This window comes from Patella vulgata, chromosome 2 (genome assembly GCF_932274485.2).
Source record: "Patella vulgata chromosome 2, xgPatVulg1.2, whole genome shotgun sequence".
Classification (NCBI taxonomy): domain Eukaryota; kingdom Metazoa; phylum Mollusca; class Gastropoda; family Patellidae; genus Patella; species Patella vulgata.
In genome coordinates, this window is record NC_065880.2 from 13,719,289 (window position 1) to 13,735,432 (window position 16,144).

The following is a 16,144-nucleotide window of genomic DNA, read 5'->3' on the forward strand; positions in this document are numbered from 1 at the left end:
AATTTAACTTAAAAAAAAAACTAGATCTGCAAGCAGATATGAAGACTTTCATATTCATTGTCCACAGGTCCTGGATTTTGTCAAAAATCTTAAAAAGAATTTTAAAGAGAATCATTTCAACTGGGCAAAATTTCCTGATTTAACATTTGAAAAGTTGCACAGAACAATTTTGATAAAACTTTCAAAAAAAGCACCAAATGACCTACTTAGTCGTTTGCCATCAACCTTTGACCTGATTTCAAACTTTTGCACTCTTTTATAAAATGTAATTTTATGATGTCACTTTTAAAAAAATGTATCAATTTTGGCCTATCGTGTTTATTTTAAAGCTCCGATAGAGTAGGGTTGCCAGTCCAACTTTGTGTGTTTGCTACAGGTCCTCCGGTTTCCTCTCACTGCTAAAGACCCCTATACCATGATAGGGTCCTGAAATGACTAACTAGGTTATGTTTCTCTTTCATACATGTTGAAGATTAACTAATGACACAATTATATGGAATGCAAGTTACTTAGAAATTTATTTCTTGTGACGTTTCAATGCAGGTTCTCTCGTCTTCTTGCTTGGAGATATAAGATAGCAGATAGCAAAGACAAATTCAAAAATTCACTGTCTAGATTCAAATGCATCCTTGATTTTTTAGTTAAAAACAGTTGCAATAATAAATATATTAAAGATACATTATGGGAGATTCGATAACGAATTGGCAGTTCTCCCTATAATAGTTAAAAACTAGATAATGAAAGGCAATTTGCTGAAAATTGCATTCAAATTGTTCCACTATGAACCGAGAACTAAGCGATTGATATTTCCGCCTAGCCTCGATCATGATTACTAAAGTCAGTACGATAAAAAACATAGTCTCAATTATCCATTTAATCGTGAAGGAAAGTTATGCAGTAAATTGGCTCATAATCCACTAAAGATCACAGGCTAGCGATGCCATCTAGAGTTGATTATGGTTTGGATAGGTTTATTAATGTTTAATTTATAATTTAGATAACATTTTTTTTTTACCATTTGTTTTTATAGGTTACCATATGCAAGTATATTTGGTGGAGTGAGTGCCTTAACAAAAGAACAGATGTTAAAAATCAATGGTTATTCAAATCTTTATTTTGGATGGGGTGGTGAAGATGATGATATGAATGCACGGTATGAAATGGTGTCTTTAATTTATTCCAGAACATCTTAATTAATTACTGATTTGGTTTTCTTAGCCCACAAAGTCATAGCTCACACACTTACATGACAGAGTAGGGTAGCTAGTCTAACAGGTACACGGTTTTCCCACCACTACTCTTAACATATAACATATCTGATGTTTTCTACTTGACACTGGACAAGTACATTCTATTTATTATATGGAATAAATTATTAAATTTATGAAAAATTAAAAAAACCTTTTTGATATTTTAGAACTATATATTAGTCTGACTTTTCCTTAATATCTGTTGGGGTTTGTTTTGTTTTTTTGTCCCTTTTTCCTAACCCTCTAAGGTTCCTAAAATTTTGAGAATTTTCATACAGCTCCAGAACTAGCCATGTACATGATTTCATGAACCCAGTTTAGTGGAACTAGATTTACCGGTATTTATTTCACACAGCTCCAGAGTTTACTATGAACATGAACCCAGTGAAATGGAGCTAAATTTATATATTTCAGGATACATCGGAAAGGTTATAAAGTTATAAGATATTCTGTTGATGTGGCTCGATACAAGATGATTAAACATACACGAGAAAAAAGTAACCCTGTTAACCCTAAAAGGTAAATGTTATTACATCTCACCGTAGCTGGATATGCTCATTATTCATACAAATGCCTTCTTTAATGTCTGTAAATGGTCATTAATATAGCAGAAAGTGGTTTTAATCAATCAGATTTTAAAAACAAATCACAAAGTTAAAGAGAGAGGGTTTGTGAAATTCGGATATGGACCAAATTAATATATGAAGAAGTTAAAGCTGGAAAATGTAGCAGTATGACATTACTTTAAGTTATGTCACAGATGTTATGTAACAAGCTATATGTTGAACCATGGTTTTCACTCAACTCACCAAGAACTTGAAATGTGAACATGATGTTGATTTTTATGATAATAGAAATCATATAGAGAAGTGATAAACTATAACACATACCAATACTAATTTATTTGGGTGATGTTTCATAGACTATTCTCTCAGCGCTATCAAGCTAATATTTGCCTTACAATTTTGTGTTACTGTATTAGATTGATAACGTAGAGAGAATACTCTTCAAAATGTCGCCCAAATAGATTAATAGTGGTTTTTCCATAAGTATGTGTTATAGTTTATTGCTCTATCCAGTTACTAAATGCCTCTAAAAGACTATTATATAGAGATGTGATGTGGGTTTCTATGCAATAATAGCCAGCATGGACAGTATCCCCTCAGCACACCGAACTACTATTCAAGAGCAAGGGGATAGACCATTTAATAATACAAGAGACTGTGTTAGCATGCACATACATTAATATGATTGGTTGATGAGGAAGATCTCTCTCCCGCCTTCTTTTTATTTTTGACAGGTCAATGTTACAAGTCATTTATAGTACGATTTCATTCGTTAATAGGCTTAACAGTTCGTCCCCAAGGCTGTGCTATTAATATAACTTAAACTATGGTCAACTCGGCAACTATTCCACAATATATATTGTAAAAATAAAGTTTTGTCACTTTTAACTCAACATTTAGCGTGTTATAGGAAATTTAATCTGAAATTAAATTTTAATTCTTAATATTTAGAATTAATTTATTGGGTAAAAATATTTCCAAAACGGATCAAAATCAATCTGATTAAAACGCAGATCCTATTTCGTTTCGTATTTTATAGTTCAAAATTTCGTTTTACACTAGGATCTGGAAGAGTTGTTATATAACAGGTGTTCTAGTTGATGTGAGGAATTAGCCAATAAAACGGCCTGTTACGGCGAGTTCTTGGCATGCTCTGCACGGAACTGTGGGTAAACCCTTAGAAACGTCAACACTGATTGATTAATCATTTTCTGACATAGGTTCAAAAGTCGCTTGCATGACCCCTGACGTGACCTCGAAGTACAACTAGTCAGATCTTTGTGTAGTGTAAGCCATCAAAAGTATTAAAAAACGAAATAAAATATATATCTCTATTTTAATTGGATTGGATCAAAATCATAAATAATGTAAATGTTAAATAACAAAACCTCAAACTAGTTTAGTGCTCTATAACTTAGGAAATAAAATATTTGTAAATGAGCTGATTTGTGAAATTTGTAGACAACTTGACCCCTCCTGGGTCATGATATATAATAGGACTAGTCAATCAAAACTTATTTCCCAGAAGAATGGTGGAAATCACTATGTTTATGTCAACTTTGAGTTTATTGGAAGTCATAGATTGCAGAGAACTGCAAATTAAAGTACACTGTATTTATTATATCAGAAATGAAATGAAATGAAATGGTGTTTAATGTACTACAGTTCTGCTCTGACTAGGCTAATAAAGACAGGCATTCGCCATACAGTATGTTATGAGGGAAATTTTGCCCGGACAACGACACTACTCTTATTTCGAATTCCATCTGTCAAGGGTTCTTTTACATGCGGTTTCGAATCCCCGGTTGTACGTATGTGACAAGGAGTAGGGTCGCCTGTCCAACCTCGTGGATTTTCTCCGGGTCCTCCGGTTTCCTCCCACTGCTAAAGACCCCTACGCGCAAGCGAATTATTGAAATAAAATTAAACCACATGTTAGTCCCGAAATGACCTTGTTTGTGTCGAGTGGACGTTAAACCCCATTTCTCTCTCTCTTTTACATGCATGTTAATGTGTACACAGGACCTATGGTATTATATCAGTCAATGTTATTACTATTACAGGTATAAGTTAATTAATACAGGTAAAGCTCGTCAAGATAAAGATGGTATCAATAGTTTAAAATATAAAGTGGAAAAAATAGAATTTTTACCTACATATACATACATATTAACTACAATTAATCAGACAGAAGTTGAGGCTGTAAGTTAATTTATATCATGATCATCATTCTATACATCCAGAGCGTCGCCATTTTAAGTAATTCTGTGAATGCCATTATGATGAATGAGCAGACGGTAATCAGTATACCATTCTTGACAACTATATATATTGTATACTGTTTGAATGGCATTTAATAATTGAACACATTATAAAATAAACACAACAGTTCTATGGTTAACAATGACTGTATTTCTATTAAAGCTACGTTTTAACAGTGATTCTCTTGTCGACTTGAAACAAGTTGTATTGAATTTTTTTTCAAGAAAAGCAATATTTAAAAAGATAGTGAGCACTCATGAAAAAATATTTTCAATAAATGTATACAATGAATTGTTTGAATATATGAAATTAGTTACCTCTTAAAAAAAAAATTATTTTTAACTTTTTTTTTTTGGTACGTAACATTTTACTTTTTTTTCTTTTTCAGGGGTAATTTATGGAAACTGTGATATTTAATAGTTTGATAGGATAAATCATAATATTAAAAGTTGATTAGGAAGCTTTTTATATGTACATATTGAAATGTGGTTGTATATTGTTATCAACCCTGTCCGTCCGTCCAGCATCCAAAAATGCTTGTCAGAAACTTCCACAAAGACAGGTAACACAAACCAATTACAGACTGTTTGATGGGATCAATTTTGACTAAGTCAAAATGATGCATTTGATATTCAGATAAGTTGATATACAATAATTAATAGAATACAATATCAAAAAAACATCGTTTTATACACCCACATTGAAATGTGGTCGTATATTATCGTCATCCCCCGTCCGTCGATCCGTCCACAATAGCTTGTGGACGCTCTAGAGGCTAAAGTTAATATCCAATTGACTTTAAATTCATACACAGTGTTTAAGGTCGTGAGACGAAGAATTCTATTGATTTTCAACGATTTCCGGTTATTACTGCCAAAGTTATGGCCCTTGATCACTTTGAAAAATCTTGTAGACGCTCTAGCGGCTAAAGTTAATATCCGATTGACTTTAAATTTATACACAGTGTTTAAAAGGTGAAATGAAATGAAATGGGGTTTAAAGTCCTACTGTTTTGCTCCTAAACTGGGCTAATGAAGACGGGCATACGCCATACAGTGTGCTATGAGGGAAATTTTGCCCGGACAGCGCCGCTACGGCCTACTCTTGTATCGAATTTCAACTGCCAAGGGATCTTTTACGTGCACGCCAATTTGTACACAGGACCTCGGTTTTTCGTCCCATCCGAACAACTAGACAGCTGTCCTTGTCAGGCCCTCCGTCCTGCATCACTGACAAGGGGGAAACCACGCGGAAAATCTGGATGAACTTTCTCGGCCAATGCAGGGATCGAACATCCGACCTCCAGGCTAGCGAGCCAGCGTCTTACCCACGTGATCCCCTGTTTAAAAGGTCATGAGAGGAAGAATCTTATTGATTTTCAGCAATTTCCGATAATTACTGCCAGAGTTATGGCTCTTGACGGTCATGAGACAACAGAGTCTATTGATTTCTGATAACTTGAACAGCAAAATTCATGATATCGCATGTTTTTTATACAAAAAAACAAACAAAATTCTAATGATTTCTGATAATTACTTAATGAGATGTTACTCTTAATCAGTTTCTAGTGTTCTGTAAATATTTTCATTACCGACAACCATTGTGGGCGTATGTTTCGATGCCTGGCAACCTACCTTTGTAAGATATATGTTGATTGAACAAATCATTACTTCTTTCTATGCTCATATTGAATGTGGATTATATTGTAATATTGTTAGTTTAACAAACGGGCTGCATCTTACTCTGATGGTGGCTTTGTATCGATGACATCTGAGGTGGATTCAAATATTGCTGCGATGTAGTATTCTTACCATTACAATGGAAGATAAATAATGACATTTACCTTTCCTGATGTAAAAATTTATTTTGCTTCCCCCTTTTACATAACCGATAAGCATTATATATTTTTGTTTAAATTGTTTTAACAGAATTATGGTATTTTAAGCATTATTAGCATTTTAATCTACTAATATTTAAAATCAAAAATTATGTATTTTATGGGCTATAATTGTTTTTAGATTATATGCCCAAATAATTAACATGTCTTCCCTTGGGAGTGGGAACTTGGGACCTCTACATTACATGTAAGAGTTATTCTCTTTGTATTTTCCAAGCAGGAACACTGTAATTTGTAACAAACAAGATCCACAGTGTTTTTGATATACCTTAATTAATAATAATGTAATTAACTAATATAGTTGCTAAAGCAGTGGACACATTAGCTGAATCATTCGGCCGAATCAATCAGCGACAAATTTTATTCTGCCAAATGGGTGGACAAACTAGCCGAATGCTTCGCCTGATTCAACCTGTCAATTGCATCACCTTTCACGTCACATGATTAAACATGGCGGCGTCTATGTCTTCAATCTATCACGTGACTTCTCGATATGAGTGGTGATTGGCTAATGAATTCTATATTCGGCCAAATGCTTCGGTGAAGCGGACACACCTTTTTAATTGACAATGATGAAATACAATCTATTCTGTCCAGTTAAGCTGTGCTTTTCTATTCTATTCTTTTGATTTATCTTACTTCTAAATATTATCCAAAAGCTTTACTTATAAGCTTTAAAGGACACCGGAAAAGCTTCATAATTATTTTTTAAATAATGCAAGTAATTATGTGTGGTTTAATAGTCAAGAGCGAGATATTGAAACAACATGAGGGACGTTAGTCCTGAGCTGTTGTTTCAATATATTACGCAATGTCTTAAGCTCGAGACCATTAAACACCTTAAAATACAGACAATCGCACATGCTTTGCAATGAAATATGTCACACGAGTCCAAAATTTCAACTAGTATAAATAATGTATCCTTGGCACATTGCCTGTACCATTATTTGAAATAATGGCACACTAGTCCAAAATTTCAACTAGTATAAATAATGTATGCTTGGCACATTGCCTCTACCATTATTTGAAATAATGGTACGCCAACATCAGAGTATGACGTCCCATCTCTATTTTAAGTCAACATATCCTTTCCATCAGTTTACCATGAACCTAAATTTACCTGCAACAGGTAAATTTCAACGTTAGTAATTTTAGTCCTTCTGCTCATAGAAATATAGACTAGAATATGAGCAGAAGGACTAAAATGATGTCACAGATTGTTTATTGACGGAAAGTTACGACTTCTCATGGAGAACAGGGGAAATTACTAATGTTGAAATTTACCTGTTGCAGGTAATATTGACATTAGGGTTCGTGTTATACTTATGGAAAGTATATGTTGACATAATTACTTGCATTATTTTTTAAAAATTTGAAGCTTTTCCGGTGATCTTTGATAGAACTTTTATAAACGTTTATCTTTAGAAAACTTATATTTTATACTTGTATAAGCATAAATAAATTATTCCATTGTTTTTCTTAACAATTTATAAATAACTAATGTTTTATAATGTTATTTATCGTATCACATTAGGGATTATGAATGTTTTTAAAATTTAATTGAAATGATTAATAAACTATTTATTAAATGAATACATAATTTCAGAACAGATCCAGGTTGGTCTTAGTTGTATCTTAAAAGAAATTATCTAATTCTATGATTACTTATTTAAAGTTATAATGTACGTCAAGTCCGTTGATACTTAATGCCAAAACAGACACGGGTAGGTCTTAATCATTTTTTGAACAGAATTATGTGATTATATATGTGGTGATTACATGTTAAAACAGATCCTAGTGGTCTTCATTGTGATGTGAAAGACATTTGAAGAGTCCAGGGGAAGAACGATCTAAGTCACATTTTTGTCTTTTCGCATAAAAGGCAAAACAGACTTTTGGACAAAAATGTTTGATGGGAACAGAACGACGAGTGGGTTTGATTACAACTTCAAAATGATGTTTAATACGAATCATAATTACCAGTACAACTGACTTCAACTTTTCAGGCAAATTAAGGTTAAATAAAGGGTACGATGGACTTGTATTTGTCTGGGAGCCATTTAAGAAGGGCCTTGGTTCGATGTGACTCCAATTGTTTTTACCTGAAATAGATTGTTCCACAGAAAGCTTATACAATTTGCTACCAGATGGCGCCATTAACTGGAGTTCATTGAAAAAGTGACTTAGATCGTTCTTCCACAGGGCTCTTCATTTATGTAATTATGTGATAATTTATTTTTTGAAGTGGTAATGTACATAATTACTGTTAATAGTCATCAGTACTTGTATATTAATTTTAAGTGAGAGTCCTGAAATTTCAAAGAGTTCATGTTCCAAATTGTTTGTAGATGTTACTGCTGATTGGCAAATGTATCTGTATTATATTAAAACTGTGAACTAATTACATGTACTAATGTGCAATTTCGGAATCTTATATAAGATTACATGACAAATCTCATATCATTTGTTAATGTTTTACAGTATGATAGTAATAATTAAATATCTGTGCAAATAGATTTAAATTTAAGGCTAAAATGTTGTTGTATTGTCAGGATGTTAAACCCCATTTCATTTTTGTTGTATGGTCTTCCTACTATTCATAGTTTACTATCATTTATTTTCATATAGGAATAATTCCCTCGTAATTGAGATAGTGACCAAAACCTCCTTATTTTCTGATTAATTTTGAAATCTTGTTTTCAAAGATGGTTAGCAAGCTTCATATATTCTCCTTACACCCAAATCTTTTGACCAATGGGTGGGGCAGGGGGAGAGAGTGTGGTCGTTGGAAATCCTTCATTAATTTTTATGTCCAGTTCCCACTTTTTGGGTGGTGTGTGTGTGGGGCTGAAAGAGTGCGCTGCCGAGTCATCTGAATAGGATGGAAAATCTGTAATCTGTTCAATTACGTCCCATTCAAAGGACTGCTAAGGCACACTTAAAGGAGCTAAGTCTCTAACTCAATATTTTCCATGATATTCGAAATTAAAAACAAATAGAATTCAATATTGATCAGTTTCAATCAGTATTGGGTGTTATCTTGTCGTGAAACTATAAGATCCTAATATCCAATATTTAAGACGCAATTAACATTTTATAATCAGTACACGAGTCGTGTACTCTATGGTTTCGGGTGCCATTTTGTAATGAACAAATAAAAACATAGCCTACAACACAATGTGGAAGTAATTAGTAACGACTGATTCACAAACAACAAAATAATAAGAATGCACTCAGCAGGCATAAAATATTGTCGTTCAATTTGAACTTTACAAGTATTTCACCGAACATAATTTATTAGAAATTATCACTTTACATACATGCATACTACCACTCTCCACACAAGTCTCGCTATCCAGCATTCGACTCTGTCCAAAGCTCAGCAGTAAACTGGTTGACCTAGAGGTCATTGTTCAAGTGATTAACTACATGATGAAAATGACATCTGTCAGAAAAGTTCCTGCGGTTATAAACACTTGATGAGTTTTAGTCAGAGTTCCCTGTAATATTTGTATATACATTGTTACTTTGCAATCGTGACCCCATTTCTATTTAAATATGGTAATAGTATTAAATATATTATCATTTATTTGTTTTAAATCGTATTGTTTATCATTGTCCATCAACACCAAGAATCTTGGTGGCGTAGTCAAATGAGCTGTTAGCAGAGATTGTTTGGACTGCAAGGGAAGACAACTCTGTTTGGGAGATTGTCATACTACATTAATATGTGCTTTTAGAACCAATTTTTTCTATTTCAAGTTTCCAAAAAATAGAGTCCTACACCCTTTAACTTGTCATTATCACAGGTGCCACCTCTTACAATTTGAAGGCTGGGCTTGAAAAATTATTTCCTATGGTCCTCAAGAATTGCTTATGTCATTGTCATGTAGAAGAATGATATAATTTATTAATTCATTGTGTATATTTTATTACATTAACCCATTATCTATGTATTGGTACTAACTGGCTCATATACATGTATCTTTTTATCCCTGTTTATGTAAAGTACATTCCTGAATAAATATTTTAATTAACATTTTCATTCTTAGCAAATTACAAACATTTACAGTGGATCAACGTATACCGGTATATAGCTAGTCTCCTTTGTGTTGGTATCCCACAATACGTTCAATCACTTTCGCGACCAATTCTTGATTACCGTTAATTTTGGATCCTATTGAAATTTAGAAATATAGTTGTTAATGGGTTCATTGGGCCATATTGAAGAATGGCCGTTGCCATCTATGTCTTATAGGCTGTCTATACAGTCACATATGTTAAACATACATAGCCTGGAGGTCGGGTGTTCGATCCCTGCATTGGCCGAGAAAGTTACATCCAGATTTTCCACGTGGTTTCCCCCGTGTCAGTGATGCAGGACGGAGGGCCTGACAAGGACAGCTGTCTAGTCGTTCAGATGGGAACGAAAAACCGAGGTCCTGTGTACACATTGGTGTGCACGTAAAAGACCCCTTGGCAGTTGGAATTTGATATAAGAGTAGGCCTTAGCGCCGCTGCCCGGGCAAAATTTCCCTCATAGCACACTGTATGGTGTATGCCCATCTTCATTAGCCCAGTTTAGGAGTAGGCCTTAGCGCCGCTGCCCGGGCAAAATTTCCCTCATAGCACACTGTATGGTGTATGCCCATCTTCATTAGCCCAGTTTAGGAGCAGAACAGTAGGACGTTAAACCCCATTTCATTTCATTTCATTTTGCAAGGGCTAAATCTGCCTATTGCAGGTGTTTCTTTAGGCCTGAAATGTTATCTAAATTATTAATTAGACATTAATTAACTTATTTCCAGACCATAATCAACTCTTGATGCCATCGCTGGCCTATGATATTTACTGGAATTGAATACGTTTTGTGGTGGATGATTTAACGTCAAAATGGATAATCAAGATGAATTTTTTATCGTTCTGCTCCTAAACTGGGCTAATGAAGACGGGCATACGCCATACAGTGTGCTATGAGTGAAATTTTGCCCAGACAGCGGCGCTACGGCCTACTCTTATATCGAATTCCAACTGCCAAGAGATCTTTTACGTGCATGCCAATGTGTACACAGGACCTCGGTTTTCCATACCATCCGAACGACTAGACAGCTGTCCTTGTCAGGCCCTCCGTCCTGCATTTTTAGCATTTCAATTTCATTTCATCCTGTGACTTAAGCACCATGGTGTGATTTACCATTCAGGTTTGGATGATTTGTGGTGATAAGATATATATATGGCATTTTCTGAAAGATGGCCTATCCTGTTTGCTAATAGGCACTTTTTCTCTTTTATTGTTATTATTAAAACGATATTTATACAGCGCTCGACTTCCACTGCAGAGCAATGCTCAGAGGCGCTTTACAAAAACATAAATTGAATCAATATAAAATTCAAATGTACATAAAAGTCTAAATGATAAAATTACATACATATAGAGAATGACATCATCATATGATAAAATGCAAGATATATAGAATCGCCCTGCACCACTGCAAAGGGGTAACTAGACTGGAAAATACTGAGGAACTTTCTCGGGCCTAGGATCTCCTGGTTATATTGTGAGCCAATGTCATACTCAATGAGCCACCATGGTTCCAGTAGACCCATGTAGATTATACAAAGCTTGAAAATCAATAGGACAACCCAGATCAGTTTCCAAAACATTACATTGTAGCTTCTTGCAATTGTCCATAAACAAGAATGACATACGTCTAACGTACAGATGGATGTTGACTAAACTTCATAACAAAGGGGCATAACTATGGAAGTACCTGTATTTAAGCAACTAATACAAATTTCAGGAAAATTAGATCATAATTGTAGTCTAAGGTGCATCGTTCACTTATATTGTGCGATACCACCCTTAAGCCTTAGTGGAAGTGGGTGTGAAACTTTTATTAGTAGCCTACCAAATTAGAGGAGACTGAACTTTATTATTGAAAAATCGTTCAAAAACCACAGAGATCTTCCTTTCGATAATCATGTAGGCTACATATAGGCCTACTCTACACTAGTCTATATATCATATATTATCATCAGTGTCTAATTATATAGTCTAAATGAAATAACATTGCCACATCGGGACAAGTTGGACCAACGAAAAAGACACGTCAGGCCAATATATGCTTTTGAAATAAGAAAGTAGCCTATAATTGTTTTAATAAACTATGTAAAATATTTATAGTGTTTGGTTTTTTTTTTTAAATACATTTGTCATTTGATATTGTTTATAATACCGGTACCGGTAAAAAAAATAGCCTAGATTAGATTAGTGCATCAGTAAGTCTTGGGCAATAATTTGGTCCGACTTGTCTTTTGTGTTAGTTCGACTAGTCATTTTGTTGGTCTAATTTGTCTGAGTGAGCTTTGGTCCGACTTGTCTGCAGATAACGGATCGTAACGAGCCGGAACAAGTGACCGACTTTTGCATTTTATACAACATGAACATGTAGCGCCGGGCCTACCGGTACCCTAATTTACATAAGTGTGCAATGTCAATGAGAGTATTATTATTAATATTATAGGGTCTACACATGTACACTACGAGTACGTCCCTAGTTACACAAAATGCTATATTATAAGTTCCGTGGTAAAACCACAGTCTCTGTTAGTCCATGAAGTGCTAATTCCAATACATAAATAAGACATAATTCATGTTGAGAGCAAAAGTAACGTTCATTTTTCATGTGACAAGGTCAAGGTCGTGACAGATACCTCCATGTCACTTCCGGAAAACAACATGGCAGTCGAAAGTGGATTGCCTAATTTTCAACGTTATATTAATGGTGTTCCCGTTCCAAATGGACGTAAAATGCTACGATTACGTGAAAAATATATTATTATGCTTGTGCTCTTGACATTCGGTACAGTATGTTTCGGTGCATTTTTCTTTCTTCCCGATTTACGTGATCGTGTTTCTATGGACGGTATGAGAAAACATTTGAGAGATGCTGGCAATGTTATATTTTTCCCACATGCGAGAATAGGACCTGACGGTCTTCCAATTTCGGATAAAGCCAAAATATTAAGACATGATGAATATAATATAGATCCTCACAGAATAGATGATAAAGTTAGGTTAAGGGGCAAAATTGAAGCAGCGTGGGAACAAGATAAAATGGATAAGGCTTCTTTAGTTGATCCATTGCCAAAAGGTAAAGTTGAAAAAATGGAAATTAATAATCAAGTTGTCCCAGGTGACAAACTATTGGACAAAAAAAATGATAAATTAAAAGAGCTGTCAAATGATAAACAAAAGGATGATAAAACAAAAAAGATAAATAATGATGATACTGGCGATGTGGTGAAAATGGAACAACAGGGTGACAAATCAACTGCTGATGAAACCGGAAAACGTAGAGAAACCGTATTAAAGGTATGAATTCCATTCATAGACTTACTGAGTTAGCTTATATATACTTTTCAAAAAAAGTAGGGGATATTGAAATGCAAATACCTATGCAGGTTCAAGAGGTTGTGATATGATAAATAGTCATGGACATTTGACATGCTTTGAGAGTATGTTCACAGATGAAGAACTTATCAACCCAACAGAACCACTGAGCTACACATGTGACACGCAATAGCGCCATACATGTGGGAGGGGTTCATTGTCAAATTTGACACTTCAAGGAAGGGTTGATGAAACTGCAGCGTGCTGGTTTATCTATCCTTGTTTGCTTTCCCGCAAGAATTGGCCGTGGCACTGCAAGAGGAGTGGGTCAGATTGAGCATGCCACGACGAATTGCTGAATGTCTGAGGATTGGTGGAGCAATTACTCATTATTAAGACAAAAATCAAAAACGTCCATTTTCACAAGTGTATCTCTTCACGAGTGAAATGGGGCCATCAGATAAGCCACCCCATATGAACTGTTTATGTTCATGTGTAGGCAATTGACCTGTTATTAACATACGCTGGTTACCTCTAATAAAAACAGCAGTGCATTTCTGCAGTTTTGTATTGTTTCTGAATATCCCCTTCCAGAGATCGCAGTCACGCAAAAATCCACGTATTTCACGCATTTTTTTCAAAATAAACGCAAATATTGATGGACGTTGTGTAATTTACACGCAGAAAATGTCTGCGTATTTTTACGCAACTCGAAATTGATCCACTGCAACCTCTGTCCCCTACTTTTTTTGAAGAGTATATATTTGAAACTTTTCAGGAATAGGTCGATTAATGATTTGATTATCCCTAATATTATAATTGCTACCCGTAGATATGGTTCTACTGATGTTTTCCATCTTACTCCAGCCACAGTAAGCACTTCCTCTGAGCAATTTTAGTCAAATGACTACAAAAATGTTACTGGCCTATAGCTCCCTTAATTTCGATCACCTTAATTTCCAGTGTACTAAACATAGCTTAAAGATGGGTTCCCAGAAAAGTATTTATTGGGTGGTTATTTCCAATAAAAGTATGGCAATTTTGGTATATGGAAAGAAGAGATATCCAATCTTAGTAGAAAAATACTGGATTTCCCGAAAAACACTCATGGAGTGTATACAGGACAAAAATGTAAGGGTTCCCCTAATCGACAGCCCGACGATTAGGAATTTCTGCACGCGTGATGTCAAAGGTCACCCGGGAACATTGAGCTCTTGATTTATAAGTTGATAAACTTTATGAAGAGTTATATTAGACGTACAACACTTTCTGAGATAAAAATGACGGAAAAAGACGCGGGTAGTGGATAATCGGAGAATTTAATTAGGATTCGATATTTGTAATAAATAGTATGCGATTAAAGACAACATCGTCTTATGTATGCAATGAATTCTCCTCCGACTTCCAAGAGAGGTAAGTCACGTGATGTAAACATGACCTGGTTTGATCGATCTTTTATAACAGGGCATTCCTTCGCAATTACAATGTTTGAGAAGGATTTTGAAGCAAAATTATGACAAATTAATTAGTTTGAATATGTTTTTAGTCCATATATACCATTAAATCACCGAGTTTGTACGCGGGAATGTATCTTTAAAATATAATAAACCAATTCTCATTGAAATAAATATGAAACCGTACGGCATGATTCGATGAACCCCAACTGCTATGCGAAATTTATTTCTTACCCAACTTGAAATGTCCGCCCAGCCAAAAATAGCATGTGGACTCTGTTTCACATGATCATACGTCACTTTCCATATGGCTTTCATAGTGAAAAAGCTTAGTATCACTGCCTTATAAGGGAAGCGATGGGCTGGGTCAATGCAAGCGATTTTTTGGCGATATTTGTAAATTGTAAGAAATATCGCTTCAAAATGTAGAGCGCATTTCAACAAAGAAAAACTGTTTGTTAACTATTTTAGTTGTCCAGTCTTCACTATGATAGAATTACCTATTTCAATACAAACTCTTAATGATTCATGTATGTGTTGAAATTGATGCGTTTGAACCTATTTGTACTTGCGCAAGGCCTGTTAGACTGTATCAATTGTAGCGCTAATATTGCCTCCTTTAAGACAAAAATAGAACTAAATTTGTAAATAAATTGACTTCTGTTAGTCTTTTGATGAAACAGTAATTTAATCGTTTAAAACTTGTCCAACCACTAATTGCAATAACGCATCAGATCATCACCTAATTCAAGAGTGTTTGGAAGACTTAAATCAAAGACTAAGAGGGTTAGCTTTTAGTTGTCCTTGAGTCAACTGGCGTTGTTTTCGATTCCCCAGTTGTATGTTACAAGGAGTAGGGTAGCCTGTCAAACCTCATTGGTTTTCTCCGAGTCCTCCTGTTTTCTCCCACTGCGAACGACCCCTATGCTCAAGCGAATTATTGAAATAAAATTAAACCAAATGTTGGTCCCAAAATGACCTGGTTTGTGTTGAGTGGGCGTTAAACCCCATCTCTCTCCCTCTCTGTCAAAATATTGTGTCATGTGTAATAAACCAGGGTTGGTATTCCATGTAAATTGTGTTGTGTTTTTATTGTGCTAAGTCGCTATTAATGTCACTCAAGCATTATACATGTATGTCCGTTAATGATTTAATTATCTCAATTACATGCTGCTTAATAGTTACCGGTATGTCAAAGTGGTTATAACAAAATAAAATTCTAAATATTTATTCAAAAGCATATTATGAGTAGAAATAGCCACAATTGATCAAAATTGTGAAAATTTAAAGGGAAAGTCCAAAGTTTTAAACAGGCATAAATA

General features: G+C 34.7%; 2 protein-coding genes across 3 annotated transcripts in view; both read left to right on the top strand.

The window, feature by feature from the left end:
- LOC126810414 (beta-1,4-N-acetylgalactosaminyltransferase bre-4) overlaps positions 1 to 10,018 on the top strand; it is a 57,491-nt gene extending 47,473 nt beyond the window's left edge. For both annotated transcript variants that reach the window (XM_050535469.2, XM_050535468.2), the window contains exons 5-8: positions 1,031 to 1,153; positions 1,665 to 1,769; positions 3,880 to 4,018; positions 4,467 to 10,018. In XM_050535469.2, coding sequence (XP_050391426.1) covers positions 1,031 to 1,153; positions 1,665 to 1,769; positions 3,880 to 4,018; positions 4,467 to 4,472 — 373 coding nt within the window. In that variant the 3' untranslated portion in view covers positions 4,473 to 10,018. The remainder of the gene's footprint in view (positions 1 to 1,030; positions 1,154 to 1,664; positions 1,770 to 3,879; positions 4,019 to 4,466) is intronic.
- A 2,660-nt stretch (positions 10,019 to 12,678) lies between these two features.
- LOC126810410 (mannosyl-oligosaccharide 1,2-alpha-mannosidase IA) overlaps positions 12,679 to 16,144 on the top strand; it is a 30,234-nt gene continuing 26,768 nt past the window's right edge. The window contains exon 1 of the mRNA XM_050535460.2: positions 12,679 to 13,350. Within this exon, the coding sequence (XP_050391417.1) occupies positions 12,694 to 13,350 (657 nt within the window). The 5' untranslated portion in view covers positions 12,679 to 12,693. The remainder of the gene's footprint in view (positions 13,351 to 16,144) is intronic.